Source organism: Triplophysa dalaica, chromosome 1 (assembly GCF_015846415.1).
Source record: "Triplophysa dalaica isolate WHDGS20190420 chromosome 1, ASM1584641v1, whole genome shotgun sequence".
In the NCBI taxonomy this organism is placed as follows: domain Eukaryota; kingdom Metazoa; phylum Chordata; class Actinopteri; order Cypriniformes; family Nemacheilidae; genus Triplophysa; species Triplophysa dalaica.
In genome coordinates, this window is record NC_079542.1 from 3,804,076 (window position 1) to 3,828,126 (window position 24,051).

At 43.7% G+C, this 24,051-nt stretch overlaps 2 protein-coding genes across 3 annotated transcripts; both read left to right on the top strand.

Moving 5' to 3' along the window:
* The first annotated feature begins 11,754 nt into the window (after window positions 1–11,754).
* On the top strand, window positions 11,755–13,884 carry LOC130428678 (torsin-1A-like). The gene is made up of 5 exons (XM_056756865.1): window positions 11,755–11,931; window positions 12,048–12,313; window positions 12,845–13,020; window positions 13,089–13,216; window positions 13,357–13,884. The coding sequence occupies exons 1-5, from the start codon at window positions 11,778–11,780 to the stop codon at window positions 13,611–13,613; spliced, it is 981 nt and encodes a 326-aa protein (XP_056612843.1). The 5' UTR covers window positions 11,755–11,777; the 3' UTR covers window positions 13,614–13,884.
* A 5,931-nt stretch (window positions 13,885–19,815) lies between these two features.
* LOC130428663 (torsin-1A-like) lies at window positions 19,816–21,947 on the top strand. 2 transcript variants are annotated; one of them, XM_056756847.1, is made up of 5 exons: window positions 19,816–19,992; window positions 20,109–20,374; window positions 20,909–21,084; window positions 21,152–21,279; window positions 21,420–21,947. In XM_056756847.1, exons 1-5 carry the CDS (start codon window positions 19,839–19,841, stop codon window positions 21,674–21,676), a joined length of 981 nt encoding a protein of 326 aa, XP_056612825.1. In that variant the 5' UTR covers window positions 19,816–19,838; the 3' UTR covers window positions 21,677–21,947. The 2 variants fall into 2 exon arrangements, with proteins under 2 accessions (XP_056612825.1, XP_056612833.1); XM_056756855.1 differs by having other exon boundaries at window positions 21,152–21,204.
* The last annotated feature ends 2,104 nt before the right edge of the window (window positions 21,948–24,051 follow it).

The following is a 24,051-nucleotide window of genomic DNA, read 5'->3' on the forward strand; positions in this document are numbered from 1 at the left end:
GGCCTGGACATGTGCTGGTTTAAGCAGGGGATCCTTCCGTGCCATGTATGATTTCAAACCCTAACGTCTTAGTGTATTACCAACAGAAATCTTGAAAACGGTGGTCCCAGCTCTTTTCAGGTCATTGACCAGCTCCTCCCGTGTAGTTCTGGTCTGATTTCTCACCTTTCTTAGGATCATTGAGACCCCACGAGGTGAGATCTTGAATGGAGCCCCAGTCCGAAAGAGATTGACAGTCATGTTTAGCTTCTTCCATTTTCTAATGATTGCTCCAACAGTGGACCTTTTTTCACCAAGCTGTTAGGCAATATCCCGCAGCCCTTTCCAGCCTTGTGGAGGTGTACAATATTGTCTCTAGCGTCTTTGGACAGCTCTTTGGTCTTGGCCATGTTAGTAGTTGGATTCTTACTGATTGTATGGGGTGGACAGGTGTCTTTATGCAGCTAACGACCTCAAAAAGATGCATCTAATTTAGGATAATAAATGGAGTGGAGGTGGACATTTTAAAGGCAGACTTACAGGTCTTTTAGGGTCAGAATTCTAGCTGATAGACAGGTGTTCAAATACTTATTTGCAGCTGTATCATACAAATAAATAGTTAAAAAATCATACATTGTGATTTCTGGATTTTGTTTTTAGATTATGTCTCTCACAGAGGACATGCACCTACAATGACAATTTCAGACCCCTCCATGATTTCTAAGTGGGAGAACATGCAAAATAGCTGGGTGTTCAAATACTTATTTTCCTCACTGTATGTAACCTCAGTTCCCTGATGGAGGGAACGAGACGTTGTGTCGCGAACAACAGATGGGGTTCGCCCTTGAGAACCAATTAACTCTGACTACTATAGAAAAGGCCAAAGAAATTTGGCGAATGAAATTTGCATGCCGGGCTCCGCCCCCGGACATCCGGTATAAAATGAAGCCGGCGTGCAGCATTCATTTACCTCTTGTTCTGAAGAGCCTGAGAGCCTCTCACGACTGCAGAAGAAAACAATACGTGTTTTTGGCATAAGGGACACGATGTGTCGAGAACGACAGATGGGGTTGCCCATGGAAAACGCCACAACGCTGTATTGCGTCACAATCTCAGCGAACCAACGGTTAACAAGCCTGGTCGTGTCAGCTCGAAGCTTCGTGAAATTGTAACCTTCCAGTGTGGTGGTATTGGCCAGTATTGGCCAGCGCGGCATTGGCAACATCAAAAGCATTAGTCATTCTGGGGACCAATCCAACACGTCCGCCGGCCTCCAACCTGCAAGGTGTCGTATACGGGTCGCATGAGGTGGGCCGCATGGGGGAGGAAACGGTTTAGAAGTCTCCCTCGCCCAGGAACTCCTGCAGGGACTTCACAGTGCGTGGGCTTTGGAAACTGGCAGGGAGGGGAACAGCCCCCTGCGGGGTGATGTGGTGGCCGAGGAAAGTGACGGATGACCGGCCAAACTCACACTTAGCCGGGTTGAGGATGAGACCATGCCCATTGAACCGGCCGAATAGCTGCCTGAGATGTGTCAGGGGGTCGTCTGCGGACGCGCTGGACACAAGACTATCGTCAAAATAAACAAAAAGGAATGGCATGTCCCTCAACACAGAGTCCATGAGGCACTGAAACGTCTGTACTGCACCCTTGAGGCCGCAAGGCATCCGTAGGTATTCAAAAAGGCCAAAGGGTGTGATGACTGCTGTTTTGGGGGACATCCTGTGGGTGGTCAGGCACCTGGTGGTAAGTGCGAATCAGGTCCACCTTGGAAAAGATGGTGGCACCAGCTAGGTGAGCAGAGAAATCCAGTATGTGCGACACTTGCTATTGCTGGATTCGGAGCCCTCACCCCGGACAGGGGCAGTGCTCTGAGCTCGGAAGAATGACGCCAAATACGCATACCCTTAAAACTACTCTATTATCTGCATAGGCGAACTCGTAAATGACTCCACAGTTTGTTTTAAAATTATTTAAAGTTCTACAAGGTCACAACGACACTGATGGGCCCAGTTAAGGAGAACACTAATATGCTTCATTGTTTTATATTGCGAAGTATTAAGAGTTTTTCTCTTGTATAAACTTTGTGTTCTATTTTTATTGTTAATAGTGTTTCCAATTAAGCTGTTTTGTGACTGTTAATTTATTTCTTCGTTGGTTGGAGTAATTTCCAAAAGTCTAAAATGTTTTTGTCAATATTAAGTTTTATTATCCATCCATCCATTTTCTACCGCTTATCCGAACTACCTCGGGTCACGGGGAGCCTGCGCCTATCTCAGGAGTCATCGGGCATCAAGGCAGGATACACCCTGGATGGAGTGCCAACCCATCGCAGGGCACACACACTCACTCATTCACTCACACACTCACACCCTACTGACAATTTTTCCAGAGATGCCAATCAACCTACCATGCATGTCTTTGGACCAGCGGAGGAAACCGGAGTACCCAGAGGAAACCCCCGAGGCACGGGGAGAACATGCAAACTCCACACACACAAGTCGGAAGCGGGAATCGAACCCCCAACCTTGGAGGTGTGAGGCGAACGTGCTAACCACTAAGCTTAAATTTTATTATATTTTCTGTAATTTAATATTATGTTATTAATAATGTTATTTTCACTTTTGACACAAATTGTCAATAATGATAAATTATTTCACGATTTTTTTCTGATATACCTAATTTAAACGTAAGCACTTTAGATTCTCTTTACTGAATGTTAAATATTGTTGAAAAATGATTAACTTTTTCATCTTTTTGTTAATACAGCACTTTAGATTTTCTTTACTGAAAGTTAAATATTGTTGAAAAATGATTCACTTTTTCATCTTTTTGTTAATACAGCACTTTAGATTTTCTTTACTGAAAGTTAAATATTGTTGAAAAATGATTCACTTTTTCATCTTTTTGTTTATACAGTGTTTCTTACAAAACTATTTTGTGTTTGTTTGTTTTATTATTCATCGTTATTTTGTTTGAATTATTAAAAAAAAATGTAAAATTCTTATTGTCAGTTAATAAATTATACAGTTACTTCAGAAAAGTTTTCTGTTGTAAATTGTTTTGAACAATTAGACATTTTTTCATTTACTAACTGATATAAAATATTTTTGATACATGATTTACTTACCAATGCCATTGTCATTAAGTAAAATATATAACTTGGCCTATTTAAAGTAAAGTTATAGTTTTTTTAATTCATTCTAATTTGACCTATTCTACGGAGCCCGGGAGAGGACAGGCGCGGTTCACTTAGTTTTGTCGTGGCCACGAGATATTAACTCGTGGGAACGTGATAATATGATGAGACCACGACATATTATCTCGAGGGAACGTGATATTATGTTGTCGCCACGACATCAGCTTGTTGAGGTAACGATATCCGTTTCTCGTGCCAGGGGCGTCGCAACCGTGGGGGATGTGGGTGTTTTAACACCCACACTTTTCCCGGTGAAAGGGTTAAACACCCGCACTTTTTTTGCAGTTTTTCAGCAGTTTTTACAAAACGCCTTACAGCAGTCACTCCAGCGTTTCTCTGTCCGCTCTGTGTCTGCGCTCGATGCGGCTGCTTCCTCTCCTCTCCCCTCCCACTCAATCAGAACACCGGCTTTGAGTGTGACCGGATGATGATTGGCTGTTCTGCCTTAAGTCCCGCCTCTCTTGGTGTGTTAGATTTATCGGTTAGCTCGTGCTGAGGAGGCGGGAACGGTTATGGTTATTTACGTGTTCCTTTTCCAGCGACTTTGAATGAGTGTTTATGCTTTCAAAGTTTTTAAATAACCTTGATATGTGTTTGGGGAGATGTTCTGTTTATGTTTTGTTGATATGTCGAGTGTTTTCTGAATTATATTTAGTTTTTAGACTAATGCTAATTGGAAATTGGGATATTGTTCAGAAATAGCTAAATTGGGTTATTTATGTGGCATGCAATGTATAAAGTAACTGTGATGAAGAAGGCAGGGAATTGACGAGGAGGAGGGACAAATTGTCCTTGTTAAGCACTGTATTTATGGGTTTATTGATTTTGATATTTTGAACATTGCTTTTTTTGTTTAGCTGAATACTTTTGTGGATACTTACCTATTATGTTTGATTGTACCTGTTGAAGAACTATGAACGAAAAGTGTATATTATTTTAATGTTTAAAAACAGAAAATTGTTACATTATTTATACCACCAGAGAAAAAGCTTTGTGTGGGCGTTTTTTTATATCTCCCCTTTTTAAGGTGCAAGTAAGCAAACTTTAGCGGTCACAGTCCTGTCAGACCAATGTCACTATCAAGCTTTCCACTGTCTTCCCCCCTGTGATTATTAAAGTTTTTCTGATTCATTAGCAAGGTTGTGTATTTTCACAACAGAGTTTTGACTTATTTTCTGTGTGTTCCGAATGTGTTTTTATACTTTACTAGTATCACACATTTAAATGGGAAGCTTTTTATATCTTGTATGTTATACCTTTTGTACCTTTCTGTCATTACGTTCAAGGTTTTCATTGTTTACAAACAAAACACATCCATCCCCCGCACTTTTGAAAAGCTTGCTACGCCCCTGTCTCGTGCCCACGACTTCTTATGTTGAGGGAACGACATCCTTATCTTGTGGTCACGACTTAAATGCGTGCGCGTCTAAGCACCTGGAACAATCAGAAATAGATAGGACTATCATCATATTTATTTTTAATTAAGATATATCGCTGAACTTATTAAAAACACACACATTCGTTTCCTTTTAGTCGTTTTAATTTTTTCCTGTGATAAATGAACAGGTTTAATTGCGATATGGCTGGGATGTCAGAAGCATATTTTTTACAATATTCCCCTTGATATTGTTATTTTAATTATTATTATTATTTGGTCTTAGTTGTTCTACAATTAACAATACATTTATAAATGAAAAGTATTGTATTTAACATTTAAAAAGCAACAACATATACTACATAATAATAACCCAACAATAAATCGTATTTGGGCCTATATTTGGCAATAAGGAAAGTGGCTATTGAGCCACCTAAACCACCGCAAGAGAATTTCATTCAACATGACAGCCCTAATCGTTCATCAAAAAAAGCACGTAATACAGTACATTACACGTTACGTATATTTGCGGGAACGTTACGATATGTGTGTGAACGGGCACACATTCCAGAAAATCACTGGCAGTCTGAACCAAAATCAAACGATCTTGCAACACATTTGCGTGATAATTTTACACTCCTAGGCAAGTCCTGGGACACATTATGCATGAATTATCCGAGATCTCTTTATGAAATCGGCTCATAACTTGCTTTTCGGACAAGATGCGGCCGGAATCCTCCAGAAGCGCAGTACATCTAAAGCATTATGGGCCAGTATGAATTTAAAGACAGAGAAGACTGGTACGCTGATTGTGGAATTAAATTATATAGACAGACTGTCTCACATATTGATTTCATTTCAATCGCGTCAGTAGGTTTATTTCACTATTTAATCCGAGATGAAGCAAATAGGCCAGAAACACTTGTGACGGAAATGTAGCTTCAGCGCTAGTTCTGCCAGGAAGACTCAATCCTGTATCACTCATTGCCAATCATCACCCAACCAATCACCTTCCAACATGGAACATAAAAGATCGCCACTTACCCCTTCCTATGTCCATCCATTCCGTCCAAGGATTACAGACAAAAATGGCGGAATTCGAGACAACGCTCAGCAACCCAGGATCTAACATCCGGATGTGCTCAACAGCCTCGACTATTCATCCCACCCCCGAACAAGACGTTCAATTCAGCCTGCCGTCAACATTTACCCCCGCAGCCTCTCCATCATTCATCCAGACAGCACCACAGGTTGCAACTACATCGCAGGCTACCACACATTTCACCCTCGCCACGGCCGTTCCAGCGGTAGCTTTCGGTAGACGATTCGTCCCTCCAGCAGCGGCGACGGTGTCTTCCGCGTTACGCAATAACATCATCCAAGGTAAGGACATCAATTTGGCTCTACTCCTTCTCCCCTCGCCTGCGGTCGACAGGAAAATGGTCGATTGTGGTGACGTGGCAGTTTTTCTCCGTACATCCGATCCCAGACTGCAACGCAACCTATCGTTCGGCGAATTCGCGATCGCTTTCGGAGTTTACCGCGACATTCTCTGCCAAAATTATCCAGACAGGAGGGAGGAAATGGATAATTACCTAGCAACTATGGCAGACTTCAGTCAACGTTACGGGGGTACATTGTTCTACGAATACCATGTTTCTTTTTCTGCTAAATCTGCATCTATGATTTCTCTTTTTAACTCCAGAATTGACTGGTCCATAGTAGACACAGAACTACTTGTTCGCCACTTTGGCGGCCATACAACACTCGCATGCGCTATTTGCAGCTCTCACGGACATTCGGCACAGTTTTGCCCCAAAACAATCACTAGTCCAGATATGCCCACTGTATTCAGTGCCGGAAATGTAAGGAAGCGCTCAGATGCTAGGGGTCGGGACACATTTAAATTTAACGGTGCTCAACTTTGTAACCTATTTAACGAATCTGTTTGTGCTTTTTCCCAATGCAAATTCGCTCATGTATGTAGATATTGCAAGGACCCACACCCAAGATCAGTATGCCCCAGGAGATCCAGGCCGGCAATCCGAGCGGGAGCCGTTGTTCGAGCGAAAAAGTTCTGATCAACTCCGTATCTACCCCCATCAACGTACTCATCCTCGCAAATTACCTCTCGACTCACCCCGATAGATGTTTTGTAGATTTTTTTGTTAATCTCAAGGGTTTAGGGTAGGTACGACATCACGACTCACTGCTCCCTTCGTGGCTAAAAATCTACAATCCGCTATGTCCGAACCCGGAATTGTTTCATCTCTGCTGGAGAGAGAAGTCAATAAAGGATACATAATGGGCCCTTTCGACTCCCCTCCTTATTCCATGTTTCGCATTAACTCGCTCGGAGTAGCGACTAGGAAATATTCGGGTAAGAAACGCCTCATTTTCGACATGTCTTCTCCCCACTCCAGCACGACTGCTAGCGTCAACGAATGCATCCCTCTAGAACCATTTTCACTGCACTACGCCTCAGTTGATAACGCCATCAAGTTAATTAAACTAGCTGGACCCGGAGCCTTTCTAGCCAAAGCCGACATCACAGACGCATTCAAAATTATACCAATTCACCCTTCGGACCGCCACCTGTTTGGAGCTAAATGGAACAAAAAATTTTACTTCGCCGCTAGACTCACTTTTGGTTGTAGAAGCAGCCCACACATTTTTAATTGCCTTTCCGAAGCTCTGTGTTGGATCCTTTTGAACATTAACAAACTGCCATTCGTCCTACACTTGCTCGACGATTTTCTACTCATCGACTTTCCTAATTCACAAATATCCTCCCTCGACATACTCAAACAGACCTTCGACGACGTCGGCGTACCCCTGTCTGCCGAGAAAACGCAGGGTCCATCTACGGCGTTAACATTTCTAGGCATCCAACTCGATTCAGTCGTCATGCAAGCTTCTCTCCCCAGAGACAAACTCATCAGAATCAGATCCTTCACCGAGGAGTTTTCGTCGCGTTATGCCGCTTCTAAACGCGACATGCTGTCCCTTTTAGGACACTTAAATTTCGCCATGAGCATTATTCCCCAAGGTCGGTCATTCATCTCACGCATGCTTACCCTGACACATTCGGCGGAAAAACTAAGCGACATGATCTTGCTAGATGAAGGCAGCCGCTCCGACCTTAAATTCTGGTCATATCTGCTAAATAACTGGAACGGACGAACCTTTTTTCACAACGATGCTTCAGAATCGCCACTCGACCTACAAATATTTACCGACGCCGCCCCCTCCATCGGCTTCGGGGGATATTTCCGAGGTCACTGGTTCGCCGAGAAGTGGCCGCGTGAATTCCCCAAACTCGCTTCAGGTTTTGCATCGTCCGCCCTACACGAGATCTATCCAATAGCAGTCGCTAGCGTCATTTGGGGCTCGGCATGGTCTCGCGAACGAATCACTCTGTTTTGCGACAACGAGGCAACAGTTGCCATTATTAACAAAGGGAGATCTCATTGCCAGTTTATCATGCCATTCGTGAGACGTCTGATTTGGCAGTCAGTTCTACATAATTTCACCATCACAGCCAGACACATTCCGGGCCACGATAATGCTATCGCTGACGCTCTATCTCGTTTCCGTCTGCAGGCATTCAGAACACTTTGCCCGTCAGCAGACCTGGAACCTCTGCCCTGCCCCCCTCTAGAGGAGATAAAGCTGGATTAGGCTACCTCCGACAATCGGTCGGTCGGTATTTGTCTAAAGGCGTCGCTCCGTCGACTCTCAAGGCATACAAATCCGCCTGGTCACTTTTCAAAATGTTCTGCTTCTCCTTCCAAATTCCCCTTTTTCCCATTATGATTTCGTCAGTTTGCTCCTTCCTAGTCCATAAATACGAAAACTGTAACCAGACAATATCCTCTATCCGTAGACTATTGGCGGGAATCCAATTTTACGCAAAGTATCATAACAACGACTATCCAAGCCTTTTCTCCAACCAATCAGTGCGTCTGATGCTCAAAGGCATGAGCAATTCATCGAGCAGACATCCAGATAAACGCAAGCCAATTACTTTACCAATATTACACAGACTTTTAGACTCCCTTCGCAACAAGCTTTTTGATCCTTACGTTAATACACTGCTGGAGGCCATATTCCTTTCAGCCTTCTACGGATTCTTGCGTCCGGGGGAATTCACCTCACACTCAAAACATTTCGACCCAACGCAAGACCTTTCGTTTTCTGACATACAGTTTTCCCACTCCGCCTTCTCATTCAACCTTAAAAGCACAAAAACCGACACAAAGCGAACTGGTATTACAATAAATATTACGAAAAACAATACCAGATTCTGCCCGTTCACTTCTATGACACTATATCTTAAAGTCCGCCCCAAAACCCCTTCTATCTTTCCACTTTTTATTTTACCTAACGGAGCACCTGTTACGAAGGCATGGTTCAGAGAAAAACTAACCAACGCATGCAAAGCCTGCAAACTTTCGCCTCTTGAGTATACCGGACACTCCTTCAGGATCGGAGCAGCAACTACCGCGGCCGAACGCGGAATTCCAACTGAAACCATCAAACGTATGGGTAGATGGTCATCTTCCGCTTACGGGTCTTACATACGAATGGACTCCTCAACCATCATGGCAGCTCAACGAGCTCTATCCGTCTGATTTCAAGGTAAATCTTGCAAACACTGGTGGTGGTGCGTCACGGCCTACCAAGGCCTGTTCAGTATCGTGGCCTACCAAGGCCTGTTCAGTGTTGTGGCCCAGCGGGCCTCGTCTCAGTATTGTGCCCTACCAGGGCTGTGTTTCAATGTTGTGGCCTATCGGGGCCTTGTCAGTGTTGTGGCCTATCGGGGCCTTCTGTCACTGGGGCCTCTAGTCGGCCTTGTTAGTGGTTGTGGCCCATCGGGGCCTTGTCAAAAAGAAGGGGCTGGATGGACCTCACAATGTCGTGGCCTTTCGGGGTCTTGTCAGTGTTGTGGCCCAGCGGGCCTCGTCTCAGTGTTGTGCCCTATTAGGGCTGCGTTTCTATGTTGTGGCCCATCGTGGCCTTGTCAGTGTTGTGGCCTAGCAGGCCTTCTGTCACTGGGGCCTCTAGTCGGCCTGTCAGTGGTTGTGGCCCATCGGGGCCTTGTCAAAAAGAAGGGGCTGGATGGACCTCATAATGTCGTGGCCTTTCGGGGCCTTGTCAGTGTTGTGGCCCAGCGGGCCTCGTCTCAGTGTTGTGCCCTATTAGGGCCGCGTTTATATGTCGTGGCCTTGTCAGTGTTGTGGCCTAGCAGGCCTTCTGTCACTGGGGCCTCTAGTCGGCCTTGTCAGTGGTTGTGGTCCATCGGGGCCTCGTCAAAAAGAAGGGGCTGGATGGACCCCATAATGTCGTGCCCTTTCGGGGTCTTGTCAGTGTTGTGGCCCAGCGGGCCTCGTCTCAGTGTTGTGCCCTATTAGGGCTGCGTTTCTATGTTGTGGCCCATCGTGGCCTTGTCAGTGGTTGTGGCCCATCGGGGCCTTGTCTCAAGTGTCGCGCCTTCCGGGCTATGTATCAGTTGTGGCCCATCAAAGCCCCGTCAGTGTTGAGGCCTATCGGGACCTCTGTCACTGGGGCCCCTCGTCAGCCTCGTCAGTGCTGTGGCCCACCGAGGCCTCGTGTATATGTCGTGGCCTATCGGGCCCCGTCTCAGTGTTACTCACGACCAGCGACCGGTAAATTGTTTTATCAATAACATTTGCAATTAATATCGTTCTACAGGTTCTGCTAGAGACTCCAACCAGCAGGTGAGTAGAAATCATTTCTTTTGGGGGGTAGGCCCCGCTCCAGAGGTAAGCCCACGATCATTCTCTGGGGTTGGCTACGCCCCCGCCTTACCATCTCAAGGCGGGAAGTGGAGGACTTCTTGGCCCTCCGGATGCGAGCCACGGACAGGGCCTACCCCAAAGAACTGTTACCATCTTTTATTATAACCATATATATTCTGTCCATCAGCTGTCAAATAAATGTCGAATACTCAACTTTGGCCTTCCGAGTCTTTCTGGTAGAAATGTAGCTTCAGCGCTAGTTCTGCCAGGAAGACTCAATCCTGTATCACTCATTGCCAATCATCACCCAACCAATCACCTTCCAACATGGAACATAAAAGATCGCCACTTACCCCTTCCTATGTCCGCAGTCGGAGCAACGTGATTAGCCCCACCATCCTCCCCACCACCACCAGGAGGTCCCTGTCAATATAACCCCAGGGGGGTTGGCTACGCCCCCGCATTACCATCTCAAGGCGGGAAGTGGAGGACTTCTTGGCCCTCCGGATGCGAGCCACGGACAGGGCCTACCCCAAAGAACTGTTACCATCTTTTATTATAACCATATATATTCTGTCCATCAGCTGTCTAATAAATGTCGAATACTCAACTTTGGCCTTCCGAGTCTTTCTGGTAGAACTTCTCGCATTATTAAAAAGATTTAAATTGTGCGCAATCCCGCGGCGAAATTGGAGCCTTGAAATCATTATAAAATGTAAAAACGAATCATTCTTAATAATTACAATATCAAGGGGAATAATGTAAAAATATGCTTTTGACATGTTCGTGCAGCCCAGACATATCGCAATTAAACCTATTCATTTATCACAGGAAAAAATAAAAACTACTAAAAGGAAACGAATGTGTGTGTTTTAATAAGTTCAGCGATATATCTTAATTAAAAATAAATATGATGATAGTCCTATCTATTTCTGATTGTTCCAGGTGCTTAGACGCGCACGCATTTAAGTCTTGACCACAAGATAAGGATGTCGTTCCCTCAACATAAGAAGTCGTGGGCACGAGATACGGATGTCGTTCCCACATTATAGCATCTTGAGGGAACGACTTCACATCGCGTGGCCACAACATAAGGATGTCGTTACCACAACAAGCTGATGTCGTGGCGACAACATAATATCACGTTCCCACGAGTTAATATCTCGTGGCCAGGACAAAACTAAGTGAACCGCGCATGTCCTCTCCCGGGCTCCGTACTATTCTGTCCTAATCTGTAGCTATTAAGTGGCCTGCTGATGAACCACATAAAGCAAATACAGTACACTGCCCCAAGACACGATTTAATTCAGCAAGTGAGCTTTTTATCGTGTGTTTTCATTTTACAAGTCAAGTAGAAACCAATGAACGTTACTGGTAGGGTTTAAGTGTTCGGCGTGGAGCGCACTTCCGTTTCCTTCAGAAACGAAAGAAAGTCTAAACGGAACAAGAAGAGACAGACACGATGAAAGCGTCGTATTTTGTGACAGTTTTATTGCTTTCAGACATAACATTGACTTCAGGTTTTATCATGGAATCCATTGTATGTGGTTCTGCTGTTGCTGCATTTTTGTATGCATTGTCTCATTGGGATAATGTATTGCCTTTTGATCATAAACGTGAGAAAACCGCTTCGTTGCATACATTATGCTCAAACAGTTTCTGTTTTATCCGTTTGCTATTTTTTCAGAAACTTTATCCCGGAAGTCCAGGTTTAATCTTTGATTTTTTTCAGGTTTGGAGAAGGATTTAAATGAGAATCTCCACGGCCAACATATCGTGTCGAAAGTTGTTCTGAGAACTGTATCGTCATTTATGACGGACAGTAACCCGAACAAACCCCTCGTGCTCTCCTTCCACGGGACCGCAGGAGTGGGGAAAAACCACGTGTCTAAAATCATCGCAAGAAACATTTACAAACTAGGGGACAAGAGCGAACATTTTATCATGTTTGTATCCCAACATCATTTTCCACACAAAGACAAAGTTGACATGTACAGCGTAAGTAAATAATGCTGCTTGTCCCCGAATAAAAATAATATATTATGCTATGTAATTAACTGGCAATATTAAATATATACACATATATGTAAACACAGCATTAATGTATTAGTACTACAATATTAGGAATAATATACAGTGAATTTTTCATATATTAAAAAATAAACATTTGGTTTCAGTGTATTATTTAATATAATATAATATATTTTTCAGTTTATTTATCTGTTTAATAAAGGTAAAATGTAATCAAATGTAATATAGCCTACATTTATATTTTACAATTCAATTTAGTTATTCAAAAGTAGATGTCTGATCAAAATCTACTGGAAAACCGGTGGAGCATGCATTTTCATCATGAACTCAATGACCCACACAGCAAAATCCCTAATACTAAAACTAGAAACTATTACTACAATTGATATAACATATTTTCACCAAATACTTTTTCAGCAAATCATAGCTGTTAGGCAACTAAAATAGTACATTTAAGTGCAGAGTCCTTGATATAATTGGGATTTGCAGGTGTTTTAGGCAAGACTAAAGGAGCAGATTCATCAGCACGTATCACGTTTCCCTCGGACCATGTTTGTATTTGATGAAATGGACAAGATGAATCCACGGCTGGTCGAGACCATCAAACCTTTTCTGGACTATGGGACACATGTGGATGGCGTCTCATTCCGCAGTGCAATCTTCATTTTTCTAAGGTGATTTCCCTTAGCTTATGTTATAATGTATCTACACTAAACAAAGTGTAAGTGTTTTTTATTTGTAGCAATGCAGGTGGTGATGTGATCAACAACATAGCTCTGGATTTCTGGAAGGCAGGTAAAAACAGAGAAGAACTACAGATGAAGGAGATGGAGAATCAGATCCTTCAAAACATCGTCAATGATAAGAGCAGTATGTATTAAAACAATGTTGAAGTAGCCCTTAACACCTATCGTAAATCCTGAATACAGAATGTGGTGACATTCTTTTTTACATTGCGTACATTCAATTTGTTCCATGTCAATACTCCTCTTTACAGAATGTCTTTTCAGCAGGTGGATTTTGGCACTCCTCTCTAATAAATCACCACCTGGTGGATCACATTGTTCCTTTTCTCCCTCTGGAAATGAAGCATGTACGCCAGTGTGTTTTGACTGAAATGGTCAATCTGAACATCAATTTACAACATCACGCTCATCTGGCAGACACAGTGGCCAGAGACATGCCCTTCTTCCCCTCAGACAAAATCTTCTCTGTTAAAGGCTGCAAGTCAGTCAGACAGAAGCTGATGCTGTACGTTGATGACTAGATAAGAAACATATAACTTTTGTTTACATAGATGTTTCAGCACTTGAAGACACCTTCAGAGACGTATTCTATAGATTTACTATCATTGTGTCTGATTATATTTAACTGATTGTTGTTTGATAATATCAGATTTTTACACACATTTTAATTCAGTAGCCTTAGAAACAGGGCCTGATGGAGAGATGTTCTTCATTCCATTCTGACATGAAGGATGAATGTTACTGAATGACAGTGAACGAAAGTTTGAATTGAATTAAATTTTAAAAAATGTACTATTGTTTTTGCTGTTTTTAATTTGTTTTGTGCTTCACGAGTTAAAACTTGAGTTCCATAAGAAGAAAATATTATGGTTACGTACAGTGAGGAAAATAAGTATTTGAACACCCTGCTATTTTGCATGTTCTCCCACTTAGAAATCATGGAGGGTTCTGAAATTGTCATCGTAGGTCCATGTCCACTGTGAGAGACATAGTCTAAAAAAAAAAATAAGTATTTGAACACCTGAGTGTCACGCGTGCTTACTGGAGAAAGCGTCCAAACAAAGGGTAATCCAAAATAAGTACTTTAATATAAGAAGAACAGTGAACCAGGAACTCAGGAAACAAACACTCGTAGCATAAACAATACTCGACAAAGAACAGAGGGAGACACAGGGCTTAAATACAAAGGAAGACACTCAGGGAAAACAGAATCAGGTGTGGGACTAATTAACAAAGAAACATAAGTGGAAACTAATGAACTAATAACGAGATTGACAACGGGAGGAAAAACCCAAACAAAACATACAACAAACGTCACATTACCCCCCCTCCACAAGGCGCGTCCTCGCGCCAAAACAGTGCAAAAAGGGGAAAGGGGGGGTGGGCGTCCTGGAGGCCGGTGCAGGGAAGACCACACATGGTGGGATGGGAGGCCTCCAGGATGATACTTCCAGCTCTGGGACTCTGTAGGGCGGCGGCCGTTCTGGAGGCCTGGAGGGCGCCGGCCGTTCTGGAGGCCTGGAGGGCGCCGGCCGTTCTGGAGGCCTGGAGGGCGCCGGCCGTTCTGGAGGCCTTGAGGGCGCCGGCCGTTCTGGAGGCCTTGAGGGCGCCGGCCGTTCTGGAGGCCTTGAGGGCGCCGGCCGTTCTGGAGGCTTGGAGGGCGGTCTGACCAATCCGGCCATCCCACATATATAGCTCCCCCCCAAAAAATATTTGGGCCTAGTCCGGGAGTATACAGGGAGACCAGATAGGAGTGGCTGGGCAGCGGGCTCCGGCGGCTGGGCAGCGGGCTCCGGCGGCTGGGCAGCGGGCTCCGGCGGCTGGGCAGCGGGCTCCGGCGGCTGGGCAGCGGGCTCCGGCGGCTGGGCAGCGGGCTCCGGCGGCTGGGCAGCGGGCTCCGGCGGCTGGGCAGCGGGCTCCGGAAGGCCGTGCGGGAACGGCTGGAGAGGCTCAGGAAGGCCGTGCGGGAACGACTGGAGAGGCTCTGGAAGGCCGTGCGGGAACGGCTGGAGAGGCTCTGGAAGGCCGTGCGGGAACGGCTGGAGAGGCTCTGGAAGGCCGTGCGGGAACGGCTGGAGAGGCTCAGGAAGGCCGTGCGGGAACGGCTGGAGAGGCTCAGGAAGGCCGTGCGGGAACGGCTGGAGAGGCTCCGGAAGGCCGTGCGGGAACGGCTGGAGAGGCTCCGGAAGGCCGTGCGGGAACGGCTGGAGAGGCTCAGGAAGGCCGTGGGGGAACGGCTGGAGAGGCTCAGGAAGGCCGTGCGGGACCGGCTGGAGAGGCTCTGGAAGGCCGTGCGGGACCGGCTGGAGAGGCTCAGGAAGGCCGTGCGGGACCGGCTGGAGAGGCTCAGGAAGGCCGTGCGGGAACGGCTGGAGAGGCTCTGGAAGGCCGTGCGGGAACGGCTGGAGAGGCTCTGGAAGGCCGGAAGGAACCGGCTCTGAGAGCCACCAACAGCCGGACGGCACTGGCCCAAAGGGGGCATGATTACCTGCGGCTCCGTCTCCGGTGGAGGACTCCAGAGTGAGGTGAGCTGGGTTGCTCAACGCGTGCCCGGATGGGATCGGATGATCAACCCCATCCAGGATGGTCCCGCCCACACTGAGGCGAGATTCCATTATCCACTGGATGAGGTCGATAAACTCCCAAACGGGTCTGTCCCTAAATTCGGGAGCAAGACACCGATGGGAGTCATCATCCAACCCCATCAGAAAGCACGCGTTCAGTGAGCAATCGTCCCAACTCACCTGCTGGCTGAGCTCCACGAAGTCCTCCACGTATCTCTCCAGAGGACGACCATCTTGACTGAGATGGTATTTCAAATTGTCCTCTGGAGAGATGTTGAGCCGCAAGTAATCCATGCCTTTTGTAGGTTTAGTATTCTGTCACGCGTGCTTACTGGAGAAAGCGTCCAAACAAAGGGTAATCCAAAATAAGTACTTTAATATAAGAAGAACAGTGAACCAGGAACTCAGGAAACAAACACTCGTAGCATAAACAATACTCGACAAAGAACAGAGGGAGACACAGGGCTTAAATACAAAGGAAGACACTCAGGGAAAACAGAATCAGGTGTGGGACTAATTAACAATGAAGAAACATAAGTGGAAACTAATGAACTAATAACGAGATTGACAACGGGAGGAAAAACCCAAACAAAACATACAACAAACGTCACACTGAGAAGATCAATGTTAATATTTGGTACAGTAGCCTTTGTTTGCAATTACAGAGGTCAAACGTTTCCTGTAGTTTTTCACCAGGTTTGCACACACAAAAGGAGGGATTTTGGCCCACTCCTTCACACAGATCTTCTCTAGATCAGTCAGGTTTCTAGCCTGTCGCTGAGAAACACAGAGTTTATGCTCCCTCCAAAGATTCTCTATAAGGTTTAGGTCGGGAGACTGTCTTGGCCACGCCAGAACCATGATATGCTTCTTACAGAGCCACTCCTTGGTTATCCTGGCTGTGTGCTTTGGGTCATTGTCATGTTGGAACACCCAGCCTCGACCCACCTTCAATGCTCTAACTGAGGGAAGGAGGTTGTTCCCCAAAATCTCGCAATACATGGCCCCGGTCATCCTCTCCTTAATACAGTGAAGTCGCCCTGTCCCATGTGCAGAAAAACACCCCCAAAGCATGATGCTACCACCCCCATGCTTCACAGTAGGGATGGTGTTCTTGGGATGGTACTCATCATTCTTCATCCTCCAAACACGTTTATTGGAATTATGACCAAAAAGTTATATTTTGGTCTCATCTGACCACATGACTTCCTCCCATGACTCATCTGGATCATCCAAATGGTCATTGGTAAACTTAAGACGGGCCAGGACATGTGCTGGTTTAAGCAGGGGATCCTTCCGTGCCATGTATGATTTCAAACCCTAACGTCTTAGTGTATTACCAACAGAAATCTTGGAAACGGTGGTCCCAGCTCTTTTCAGGTCATTGACCAGCTCCTCCCGTGTAGTTCTGGTCTGATTTCTCACCTTTCTTAGGATCATTGAGACCCCACGAGGTGAGATCTTGAATGGAGCCCCAGTCCGAAAGAGATTGACAGTCATGTTTAGCTTCTTCCATTTTCTAATGATTGCTCCAACAGTGGACCTTTTTTCACCAAGCTGTTAGGCAATATCCCGCAGCCCTTTCCAGCCTTGTGGAGGTGTACAATATTGTCTCTAGCGTCTTTGGACAGCTCTTTGGTCTTGGCCATGTTAGTAGTTGGATTCTTACTGATTGTATGGGGTGGACAGGTGTCTTTATGCAGCTAACGACCTCAAAAAGATGCATCTAATTTAGGATAATAAATGGAGTGGAGGTGGACATTTTAAAGGCAGACTTACAGGTCTTTTAGGGTCAGAATTCTAGCTGATAGACAGGTGTTCAAATACTTATTTGCAGCTGTATCATACAAATAAATAGTTAAAAAATCATACATTGTGATTTCTGGATTTTGTTTTTAGATTATGTCTCTCACAGAGGACATGCACCTACAATGACAATTTCAGACCCCTCCATGATTTCTAAGTGGGAGAACATGCAAAATAGCTGGGTGTTCAAATACTTATTTTCCTCACTGTATGTAACCTCAGTTCCCTTATGGAGGGAACGAGACGTTGTGTCGCGAACAACAGATGGGGTTCGCCCTTGAGAACCAATTAACTCTGACTACTATAGAAAAGGCCAAAGAAATTTGGCGAATGAAATTTGCATGCCGGGCTCCGCCCCCGGACATCCGGTATAAAATGAAGCCGGCGTGCAGCATTCATTTACCTCTTGTTCTGAAGAGCCTGAGAGCCTCTCACGACTGCAGAAGAATACAATACGTGTTTGTGGCATAAGGGACACGATGTGTCGAGAACGACAGATGGGGTTGCCTATGGAAAACGGCACAACGCTGTATTGCGTCACAATCTCAGCGAACCGACGGTTAACAAGCCTGGTCGTGTCAGCTCGAAGCTTCGTGAAATTGTAACCTTCCAGTGTGGTGGTATTGGCCAGTATTGGCCAGCGCGGCATTGGCAACATCAAAAGCATTAGTCATTCTGGGGACCAATCCAACACGTCCGCCGGCCTCCAACCTGCAAGGTGTCGTATACGGGTCGCATGAGGTGGGCCGCATGGGGGAGGAAACGGTTTAGAAGTCTACCTTGCCCAGGAACTCCTGCAGGGACTTCACAGTGCGTGGGCTTTGGAAACTGGCAGGGAGGGGAACAGCCCCCTGCGGGATGATGTGGTGGCCGAGGAAAGTGACGGATGACCGGCCAAACTCACACTTAGCCGGGTTGAGGATGAGACCATGCCCATTGAACCGGCCGAATAGCTGCCTGAGATGTGTCAGGGGGTCGTCTGCGGACGCGCTGGACACAAGACTATCGTCAAAATAAACAAAAAGGAATGGCATGTCCCTCAACACAGAGTCCATGAGGCGCTGAAACGTCTGTACTGCACCCTTGAGGCCGCAAGGCATCCGTAGGTATTCAAAAAGGCCAAAGGGTGTGATGACTGCTGTTTTGGGGGACATCCTGTGGGTGGTCAGGCACCTGGTGGTAAGTGCGAATCAGGTCCACCTTGGAAAAGATGGTGGCACCAGCTAGGTGAGCAGAGAAATCCAGTATGTGCGACACTTGCTATTGCTGGATTCGGAGCCCTCACCCCGGACAGGGGCAGTGCTCTGAGCTCGGAAGAATGACGCCAAATGCGCATACCCTTAAAACTACTCTATTATCTGCATAGGCGAACTCGTAAATGACTCCACAGTTTGTTTTAAAATTATTTAAAGTTCTACAAGGTCACAACGACACTGATGGGCCCAGTTAAGGAGAACACTAATATGCTTCATTGTTTTATATTGCGAAGTATTAAGAGTTTTTTTCTTGTATAAACTCTGTGTTCTATTTTTATTGTTAATAGTGTTTCCAATTAAGCTGTTTTGTGACTGTTAATTTATTTCTTCGTTGGTTGGAGTAATTTCCAAAAGTCTAAAATGTTTTTGTCAATATTAAGTTTTATTATATTTTCTGTAATTTAATATTATGTTATTAATAATGTTATTTTCACTTTTGACACAAATTGTCAATAATGATCAATTATTTCACGATTTTTTTCTGATATACCTAATTTAAACGTAAGCACTTTAGATTCTCTTTACTGAATGTTAAATATTGTTGAAAAATTATTCACTTTTTCATCTTTTTGTTTATACAGTGTTTCTTACAAAACTATTTTGTGTTTGTTTGTTTTATTATTCATTGTTATTTTGTTTGAATTATTAAAAAAAAATGTAAAATTCTTATTGTCAGTTAATAAATTATACAGTTACTTCAGAAAAGTTTTCTGTTGTAAATTGTTTTGAACAATTAGCCATTTTTTCATTTACTAACTGATATAAAATATTTTTGATACATGATTTACTTACCAATGCCATTGTAGTTAAGTAAAATATATAACTTGGCCTATTTGAAGTAAAGTTATAGTTTTTTTAATTCATTCTAATCTGACCGATTCTGTCCTAATCTGTAGCTATTAAGTGGCCTGCTGATGAACCACATAAAACAAATACAGTACACTGCCCCAAGACACGATTTAATTCAGCAAGTGAGCTTTTTATCGTGTGTTTTCATTTTACAAGTCAAGTAGAGACCAATGAACGTTACTGGTAGGGTTTAAGTGTTCGGCGTGGAGCGCACTTCCGTTTCCTTCAGAAACGAAAGAAAGTCTAAACGGAACAAGAAGAGACAGACACGATGAAAGCGTCGTATTTTGTGACAGTTTTATTGCTTTCACACATAACATTGACTTCAGGTTTTATCATGGAATCCATTGTATGGGGTTCTGCTGTTGCTGCATTTTTGTATGCATTGTCTCATTGGGATAATGTATTGCCTTTTGATCATAAACGTGAGAAAACCGCTTCGTTGCATACATTATGCTCAAACAGTTTCTGTTTTATCCGTTTGCTATTTTTTCAGAAACTTTATCCCGGAAGTCCAGGTTTAATCTTTGATTTTTTTCAGGTTTGGAGAAGGATTTAAATGAGAATCTCCACGGCCAACATATCGTGTCGAAAGTTGTTCTGAGAGCTGTATCGTCATTTATGACGGACAGTAACCCGAACAAACCCCTCGTGCTCTCCTTCCACGGGACCGCAGGAGTGGGGAAAAACCACGTGTCTAAAATCATCGCAAGAAACATTTACAAACTAGGGGACAAGAGCGAACATTTTATCATGTTTGTATCCCAACATCATTTTCCACACAAAGACAAAGTCGACATGTACAGCGTAAGTAAATAATGCTGCTTGTCCCCGAATAAAAATAATATATTATGCTATGTAATTAACTGGCAATATTAAATATATACACATATATGTAAACACAGCATTAATGTATTAGTACTACAATATTAGGAATAATATACAGTGAATTTTTCATATATTAAAAAATAAACATTTGGTTTCAGTGTATTATTTAATATATTATAATATATTTTTCAGTTTATTTATTGGTTTAATAAAGGTAAAATGTAATCAAATGTAATATAGCCTACATTTATATTTTACAATTCAATTTAGTTATTCAAAAGTAGATGTCTGATCAAAATCTACTGGAAAACCGGTGGAGCATGCATTTTCATCATGAACTCAATGACCCACACAGCAAAATCCCTAATACTAAAACTAGAAACTATTACTACAATTGATATAACATATTTTCACCAAATACCACTTTTTCAGCAAATCATAGCTGTTAGGCAACTAAAATAGTACATTTAAGTGCAGAGTCCTTGATATAATTGGGATTTGCATGTGTTTTAGGCAAGACTAAAGGAGCAGATTCATCAGCACGTATCACGTTTCCCTCGGACCATGTTTGTATTTGATGAAATGGACAAGATGAATCCACGGCTGGTCGAGACCATCAAACCTTTTCTGGACTATGCGACACATGTGGATGGCGTCTCATTCCGCAGTGCAATCTTCATTTTTCTAAGGTGATTCCCTTAGCTTATGTTATAATGTATCTACACTAAACAAAGTGTAAGTGTTTTTTATTTGTAGCAATGCAGGTGGAGATGTGATCAACAACATAGCTCTGGATTTCTGGAAGGCAGGTAAAAACAGAGAAAAACTACAGATGAAGGATATGGAGACTCAGATCCTTCAAAACATCGTCAATGATAAGAGCAGTATGTATTAAAACAATGTTGAAGTAGCCCTTAACACCTATCGTAAATCCTGAATACAGAATGTGATGACATTCTTTTTTACATTGCGTACATTCAATTTGTTCCATGTCAATACTCCTCTTTACAGAATGTCTTTTCAGCAGGTGGATTTTGGCACTCCTCTCTAATAAATCACCACCTGGTGGATCACATTGTTCCTTTTCTCCCTCTGGAAATGAAGCATGTACGCCAGTGTGTTTTGACTGAAATGGTCAATCTGAACATCAATTTACAACATCACGCTCATCTGGCAGACACAGTGGCCGGAGACATGCCCTTCTTCCCCTCAGACAAAATCTTCTCTGTTAAAGGCTGCAAGTCAGTCAGACAGAAGCTGATGCTGTACGTTGATGACTAGATAAGAAACATATAACTTTTGTTTACATAGATGTTTCTGCACTTGAAGACACCTTCAGAGACGTATTCTATAGATTTACTATCATTGTGTCTGATTATATTTAACTGATTGTTGTTTGATAATATCAGATTTTTACACACATTTTAATTCAGTAGCCTTAGAAACAGGGCCTGATGGAGAGATGTTCTTCATTCCATTCTGACATGAAGGATGAATGTTATTGAATGACAGTGAACGAAAGTTTGAATTGAATTAAATTTAAAAAAATGTACTATTGTTTTTGCTGTTTTTAATTTGTTTTGTGCTTCACGAGTTGAGTTCCATAAGAAGAAAATATTTAGGACTTTTATTTGCCTAATGAGTTTTGGGTCCAAGTTGCCATAGTCCTGTAATATAACATGGCTGAATGATTCCTATCCAGGGTGAAGAAAACAAATTGTCCAGGGAAGAGTCAATTTATTTTTTTCAAAGTATGATAAACTGAGACATATACCATAGACTTTCGACATTCAAGGTCATTATGATTGTGCTATAAAAGCATCCTAAGATTTTCAGAACTCTCGTGTTAACAAAAAAACGTCTTGGTTACGTACAGTGAGGAAAATAAGTATTTGAACACCCTGCTATTTTGCATGTTCTCCCACTTAGAAATCATGGAGGGGTCTGAAATTGTCATCGTAGGTGCATGTCCACTGTGAGAGACATAATCTTAAAAAAAAAGTATTTGAACACCTGAGAAGATCAATGTTAATATTTGGTACAGTAGCCTTTGTTTGCAATTACACAGGTCAAACGGTTCCTGTAGTTTTTCACCAGGTTTGCACACACTGCAGGAGGGATTTTGGCCCACTCCTTCACACAGATCTTCTCTAGATCAGTCAGGTTTCTAGCCTGTCGCTGAGAAACACAGAATTTATGCTCCCTCCAAAGATTCTCTATTGGGTTTAGGTCGGGAGACTGGCTAGGCCATGCCAGAACCTTGATATGCTTCTTACAGAGCCACTCCTTGGTTATCCTGGCTGTGTGCTTCGGGTCATTGTCATGTTGGAAGACCCAGCCTCGACCCATCTTCAATGCTCTAACTGAGGGAAGGAGGTTGTTCCCCAAAATCTCGCAATACATGGCCACGGTCATCCTCTCCTTAATACAGTGCAGTCGCCCTGTCCCATGTGCAGAAAAACACCCCAAAAGCATGATGCTACCACCCCCATGCTTCACAGTAGGGATGGTGTTCTTGGGATGGTACTCATCATTCTTCTTCCTCCAAACACGTTTAGTGGAATTATGACCAAAAAGTTCTAATTTGGTCTCATCTGACCACATGACTTTCTCCCATGACTCATCTGGATCATCCAAATGGTCATTGGCAAACTTAAGACGGGCCTGGACATGTGCTGGTTTAAGCAGGGGAACCTTCCGTGCCATGTATGATTTCAAACCCTGACGTCTTAGTGTATTACCAACAGAAATCTTTGAAACGGTGGTCCCAGCTCTTTTCAGGTCATTGACCAGCTCCTTCCGTGTAGTTCTGGTCTGATTTCTCACCTTTCTTAGGATCATTGAGACCCCACAAGGTGAGATCTTGCATGGAGCCCCAGTCCGAGGGAGATTGACAGTCATGTTCAGCTTCTTCCATTTTCTAATGATTGCTCCAACAGTGGACCTTTTTTCACCAAGCTGTTAGGCAATATCCCGTAGCCCTTTCCAGCCTTGTGGAGGTGTACAATTTTGTCTCAAGTGTCTTTGGACAGCTCTTTGGTCTTGGCCATGTTAGTAGTTGGATTCTTACTGATTGTATGGGGTGGACAGGTGTCTTTATGCAGTTAACGACTTCAAAAACATGCATCTAATTTAGGATAATAAATGGAGTGGAGGTGGACATTTTAAAGGCAGACTAACAGGTCTTTGAGGGTCAGAATTCTAGCTGATAGACAGGTGTTCAAATACTTATTTGCAGCTGTATCATACAAATAAATAGTTAAAAAAATCATACATTGTGATTTCTGGATTTTTTTTTTAGATTATGTCTCTCACAGAGGACATGCACCTACGATGACAATTTCAGACCCCTCAATGATTTCTAAGTGGGAGAACATGCAAAATAGCAGGGTGTTCAAATACTTATTTTCCTCACTGTATGTACCCTCAGTTCCCTGATGGAGGGAACGAGACGTTGTGTCGCGAACGACACATGGGGTTCGCCCTTGAGAACCAATCAACTCTGACTACTATAGAAAAGGCCAATGAAATTTGGCAAATTAAATTTGCATGCCGGGCTCCGCCCCCGGATATCCGGTATAAAACGAAGCTGGCGTGCAGCATTCATTTACCTCTTGTTCTGAAGAGCCACGACTGCAGCAGAATACGATACGTGT